This window comes from Limulus polyphemus, unplaced genomic scaffold (assembly GCF_000517525.1).
Source record: "Limulus polyphemus unplaced genomic scaffold, Limulus_polyphemus-2.1.2 Scaffold4518, whole genome shotgun sequence".
NCBI classification, from domain to species: domain Eukaryota; kingdom Metazoa; phylum Arthropoda; class Merostomata; order Xiphosura; family Limulidae; genus Limulus; species Limulus polyphemus.
This window is the reverse complement of record NW_013670128.1, coordinates 19,310-26,015: the sequence shown is the minus strand read 5'-3', so window position 1 is coordinate 26,015 and position 6,706 is coordinate 19,310. Positions and strand designations below refer to the sequence as shown.

Genomic DNA, 6,706 nt, shown 5'->3' with positions numbered 1-6,706 from the left:
ATGTCTTGTCGTGTGCCATCACTATAAGGGATTAGAGTATACTAAACTTTACACATTATATAGGTTACACTAAAGTGACGTTTAGGCGGTTCGTTTAACTATTATACGTGACGTACGTTTTTTGAGAGGGTGGTTAATGAAAGTGTTCCAAAACGCGACATTAATTTCTTGACGCCTTAATATATAAAAGTAAAGGAGGAACAAGGCTACTCGTCTGGCTTAACACTACCTGAAGAACATCTGACCTGACCTCACGTGAGATCAGTCCGAATTACAGTCCTAGATGACTACTGAATTTACTAACTCATCATCTAATCTAAGCATTTCTTCATTAAGATACATAATGTCGTGCTTTTTTTTATCAAATAGCACTCTACACACAGTGTTAACACGACAGCTATATTTATATATAATACAAAGTCAAGTGCACTTTTCAGGCATATATGAAGTCAATCATCACATGAACTTAAAAAAATTATAAACACAAATTTTTAAAATTGTGAATTTTTTCCTACATTCATCCGCTCATAGCAGTCCCTAATTTTGATCCGATGTATTGGATAGAAAACAACAACTCCAACAGTATCGCCATTTCAGCAAAATCTGGGGGAGGGTGTGGGGCAAAGCTGAACCTTAATTTCTACAAAATACATTAACTGTTGATGACGTAGATAATTTAGGCGTTCACAATCAACTGTAATAACTATCTAAGAACTAGGGGGTTAAGAGAGGAGCAAAAAGAAAAGAAAGGTATTGTACTTTGTATAAATTAATATTCATAATTTCCCATAAACGTAGCCTACTAATGAGACGTTTTACATTTCAAAAAAGAAAATATTAGGCTTGAGTAGAGCGGCTGCCCCACTAATTAGTTTCACGTCTGACCCAGAGAGAAACCGACTCGATCTTTTCTTTAAACAAAAACATTTATCTTTCTATGAGGCTCGTGTTCTATCGAGACAATTGACGTTTATAAAAGAATTATCTTCCGTCAAGTTGTTCTTTAAACTTACTTATCGTTTTCTGGTTCAAAGTTCAGTACAAAGAGAAATCACGTGAGTAAGTTACCAACAAAAAGGCTTACATTAGAGTTACGCCTACCGGTTGTTCACTACAAAGGTTATTCAGTACAAGTTACTAGTCGTGGTGAAATCTTATTTGTAAGCAAAGCGCGCCAACAACTTCCTCCTGTGGGTGACGTGTAAGTGTAAGGCGAGAGGTGGACGTGTACTGGACATTAGGTGGTGGCCTTATTATCACGTAACAGGTTTTTTATTGAAGCCTGGTTTTAAAACTGTTGAAATCCGACCCATTCCTGGCTAGTACTTGACTGTTGCTAATATTCGTAACAGGGTAAGAGTATTCATTCTTCTAACGCTAATACACTTCGTTCGTTAGTCTCTCCTAGCGTTAGTAAAACCAAACACTGATATTTAACTAAAATAAACTGAATAGAATCTGAAGACCATATTTATTTCCATATACTTGTATTATTATTATTTTAATTTGTGTGTATTATACTGTAAGAAAATCAAATGTTAGGCTTATAAGAATAACAGTGTATAATTACTTATAACTGCTTTTGTTAGTGTAAAGGATTTGTTGATTTGTAACTGGAAGTACACTCTTTAAAAATATGTTTATTTTACTCAGCTCGGAGATGTATTCAGCGACATCTGTAGGGGATTATCCCACTTCATCCAAAGAGCATACAGCGACCCCAGGGCTTACAGGTATTAGAGAGGATCTTTAGTAGTTGAAATAATACTTTGAATAAAGTTATACATAAATAATTTTCTTCGTATTCAGAATTCACTTTGAATGTACACGATGTTCGGTGATATAAATACATTTTATTGCTTATTTTAAGAGAATTAAACGAACAACAATAAAATATATGTGTGGATAATATCAGCGTTTTAATGAAACTTGACACTATATATTAATTATTTATGTTAACAACACGTATTATTGATTTCTTAAATTAATCTGTTTTTTATTCAGAAGAACTCGCGAACTATCTTCTTGATCCCGAAGCGGGTCAAATGGCCACATCGCAACGGTAGAAAACTATAGTAATAATAATAATAACAACTTCTGAGTAAAGAAGAGTGTATATTAATATGTTAACCACACTATACCTGCTATATCTAATGCCGACGAGGATTTTCGTTCAATATCAGGCTCTTCAGGCCGGCTGGGATACGACAGACGTAGTTTCGTTTGTTTTTAAGCACAAGGCTACCCGTGCTGTGCCCACTACCAGTATCAAAACCCGTGAGCCAATAGACTTACCACTGAACTACTAAGAGGCTACTGACATAGTAGTGGCTACAGACATAGTAGAGGCTACAGACATAGTAGTGGCTACAGACATAGTAGAGGCTACAGACATAGTAGAGGCTACAGACATAGCAGTGGCTACAGTCTTAGCAGTGGCTACAAACATAGTAGAGGCTACAGACATAGTAGATGCTACAGACATAGTAGAGGCTACAGATATAGTAGTGGCTACAGACATAGTAGTGGCTACAGACATTAGCAGTGGCTACAAACATAGTAGAGGCTACAGACATAGTAGATGCTACAGACATAGTAGAGGCTACAGATATAGTAGTGGCTACAGACATAGTAGTGGCTACAGACATAGTAGTGGCTACAGACATAGTAGAGGCTACAGACATAGTAGTGGCTACAGACATAGTAGAGGCTACAGACATAGTAGTGGCTACAGACATAGTAGAAGCTACAGACATAGCAGTGTCTACAGACCTGGTAGTGGGTACAGACATAGCAGTGTCTACAGACCTAGTAGTGGCTACTGACATAGTAGTGGCTACTGACATAGTAGAGGCTACAGACATAGTAGTGGCTACTGACATAGTAGAGGCTACAGATATAGTCGAGGCTACAGACATAGTAGTGGCTACAGACATAGTAGTGGCTACAGACATAACAGTGGCTACAGACATAGTCGAGGCTACAGACATAGTCGAGGCTACAGACATAGTAGAGGCTACAGACATAGTAGTGGCTACAGATATAATAGTGGCTACAGACATAGTAGTGGCTACAGACATAACAGTGGCTACAGACATAGTAGTGGCTACAGACATAGTAGTGGATACAGACATAACAGTGGCTACAGACATAGTAGTGGCTACAGACATAGTAGTGGACACAGACATAACAGTGGCTACAGACATAGCAGTGGATACAGACATAGTCGAGGCTACAGACATAGTAGTGGATACAGACATAACAGTGGCTACAGACATAGCAGTGGATACAGACATAAGTGGCTACAGACATAGCAGTGGATACAGACATAGTCGAGGCTACAGACATAGCAGTGTCTACAGACATAGTCGAGGCTACAGACATAGCAGTGTCTACAGACATAGTAGTGGATACAGACATAGTCGAGGCTACAGACATAGCAGTGGCTACAGACATAGTAGTGGATACAGACATAACAGTGGCTACAGACATAGTAGTGGATACAGACATAACAGTGGCTACAGACATAGCAGTGTCTACAGACATAGTAGAGGCTACAGACATAGTAGTGGCTACAGACATAGTAGAGGCTACAGACATAGTAGTGGATACAGACATAGCAGTGTCTACAGACATAGTCGAGCTACAGACATAGTAGTGGCTACAGACATAGTAGATGCTACTGACATAGTAGAGGCTACAGACATAGTAGAGGCTACAGACGTAGTTGAGGCTACAGACATAGTCGAGGCTACAGACATAGTAGATGCTACAGACATAGCAGTGGATACAGACATAACAGTGTCTACAGACATAGTAGAGGCTACAGACATAGTAGAGGCTACAGACATAGTAGTGGCTACAGACATAGTAGTGGATACAGACATAACAGTGTCTACAGACATAGTCGAGCTACAGACTTAGTAGTGGCTACTGACATAGTAATGGCTACTGACATAGTAGAGGCTACAGACATAGTAGATGCTACAGACATAGTAATGGCTACTGACATTGTAGAGGCTACAGATATAGCAGTAGCTACAGACATAGTAGTGGCTACTGACATAGTAGAGGCTACAGATGTAGCAGTGACTACAGACATAACAGTGGCTACAGACATATTAGTGGTTGAGATGCCCAGTTACATTGGCAACACCATATTATCAATTGATATTTTCATGAATTAACTTGCCCATTTTTCAGAAGAACAACCAATTTAGTCTCCTTTCTAAACATATTGTTCAAAATCTCCATCATCAATGTTTTACTGAAACATATTGTTCAATCTCCATCACAGTCATTGTTTTAATGAAACATATTGTTCAATCTCCATCACAGTCATCGTTTTAATTGAACATATTGTTCAAAATCTCCATCATCAATGTTTTACTGAAACATATTGTTCAATCTCCATCACAGTCATTGTTTTAATGAAACATATTGTTCAATCTCCATCACAGTCATCGTTTTAATTGAACATATTGTTCCAACTCTCCATCACAGTCAATGTTTTAATTGAACATATTGTTGATATGCTGAATAAAACATTTAGAGTGATATAAAGCTGCTAATTATAGTTTATAGTACACTCTTCAAAATCTTTAACTTTATCTTATTTTTTCTTGCTAGTATAGTTTTCAGAATAAGCCAAATTAGCCGTTTTTTTGGCCATATGCAATCTGGCCTTCACATGGAGAGTGGCTAGGGTGAAAACATACTGGAGTCATTTTTCTACTCTACATTTGACTAGTTTTTACAGTACTCATGAACATGAATCATCGCTGATGCTAGGCTACTGTTTGATTATACAGACTATTGTCAAAGTTTAGTTCTGTAGTGATAACGTGTTTTAGGATGTTAATTAGCATGCTGTCTCTTGATAACCAAGGTTCGAATCCAGTCACCGAACATGTTCGCCCCTTTAGTAGTGGGGGCGTTAGAGTGTGAAGGTCAATCCCACTATTCGTTGGGCGGTTTTCGCTAATAACTTTAGTGTTTATGGATTCTGACCTGTTACAAGACACCGCACTTTGCTTATCAATGCTATGGTATTACTTATTGCAGGTCTCTCTCTCGATGGTCCTGGGACCCTAGGTTGATCCATATTCATTTTCTTTCTAATATCATTATGTACAAGGGATATCCTTGTCTAAATTCTCGATCTAAACAAATCTTTATGATATGAATATTTTGCGCCAGAAAGGGCTGTTATATACCAATCCCAAAATTTTCGGTGGCATCACACAAATTATGTTAAAATGTAATTCTGATGCATGACGTTCTATCGCAGTTTTATTTTGATTGTCACTTGTTTATTGTATCGTTTTAATATAGCGTACTGAATCATCTGTATTTGTTGTCGAAATGGACAAGCAGTCATTATATGCAAGTATTTGGCAATATATTTAAGGTTGTATATGAGGGTTTTGTGTTCTGTTTTAATTTATATAGATGAAGTTAGTTTGTTTGAAAACATTTTATTTTATATGGCCTTCTTCGCTTTATTATCAATTACTACTAATACTTCGTTCTTTCAATTTTAATTATTGTTTTTTTCATTGACACTAAACGTGCATTGAAATATTCCAATTTTAACGTTTAACGACATTGTGTAATTTTCTGTTTGACTGTTTTCGTGTAGTTAACAGATATGACGTCAGATTCTATGGGTAGTGATTGGATTACTGTTTGCGTGACATCATACTGACGTCAGATTCTATGGGTAGTGATTGGATTACTGTTTAGTGTGACATTATACTGACGCAGATTCTGTGGGTAGTGAATGGATTACTGTTTCGTGTGACATTATACTGACGTTAGATTCTGTGGGTAGTGAATGGATTACTGTTTCGTGTGACATCATACTGACCTCAGGTTCTATGGGTAGTGATTGGATTACTACTTCGTGTGACATTATACTGACGTCAGGTTCTATGGGTAGTGATTGGATTACTGTTTCGTGTGACATCATACTGACGTCAGATTCTATGGGTAGTGATTGGATTACTGTTTCGTGTGACATTATACTGACGTCAGATTCTGTGAGTAGTGAATGGATTACTGTTTCGTGTGACATCATACTGACCTCAGGTTCTATGGGTAGGGACTGGATTACTGTTTCATGTGACATCATACAAACTTAACATATTCTAGCTACTGTTTCTCTCCAGGAATAAAAGCATCACTTTCGATTAACGTGATCATGTTTTTAATTGTCTTTAAAATTAGAGGGCGCTTCTCAGCCGATCCAAGACGAAACTGAACAAGCTTCTGCTCCATCGTTGTCTTCAATGGAAGTCATAGCAGGTTACGAGAACGTTACGTTTGATTCAGGTAGATCCATTTTTCTGATAAAAAGATGGTTCAAAGTTTTTAAAATGTGCTGTTATTATAAATAAATTTGATATGCTGTCCCACACGATCCTGACATTTGAATGTGTTTTTAATGAATAACTGTATATATAACATACACTGAGAATTTAACAGTTGACTCTCCCCATGACCTCGGCTTCCAGAAATATTATTCAAATATTGTAACATACGTAGAGTGAAATGTTCCACTTCTGGTATCGAGAAGGAGTTGTTTTGTAACAATATTGTAACAAATTTAGAGTGAAATGTTCCACTTCTGGTATCGAGAAGGAGTTGTTTTGTAACAATATTGTAACATACGTATAGTGAAATGTTCCGCTTCTGGCACCGGAAA

At 37.3% G+C, this 6,706-nt stretch overlaps 1 protein-coding gene across 1 annotated transcript in view; it reads left to right on the top strand.

Moving 5' to 3' along the window:
- The first annotated feature begins 1,139 nt into the window (after nucleotides 1–1,139).
- Nucleotides 1,140–6,706, top strand: part of LOC106471287 (protein SSUH2 homolog) — a 16,080-nt gene continuing 10,513 nt past the window's right edge. The window contains exons 1-3 of the mRNA XM_022399898.1: nucleotides 1,140–1,353; nucleotides 1,654–1,733; nucleotides 6,229–6,333. Of these exons, the coding sequence (XP_022255606.1) occupies nucleotides 1,661–1,733; nucleotides 6,229–6,333 (178 nt within the window). The 5' untranslated portion in view covers nucleotides 1,140–1,353; nucleotides 1,654–1,660. The remainder of the gene's footprint in view (nucleotides 1,354–1,653; nucleotides 1,734–6,228; nucleotides 6,334–6,706) is intronic.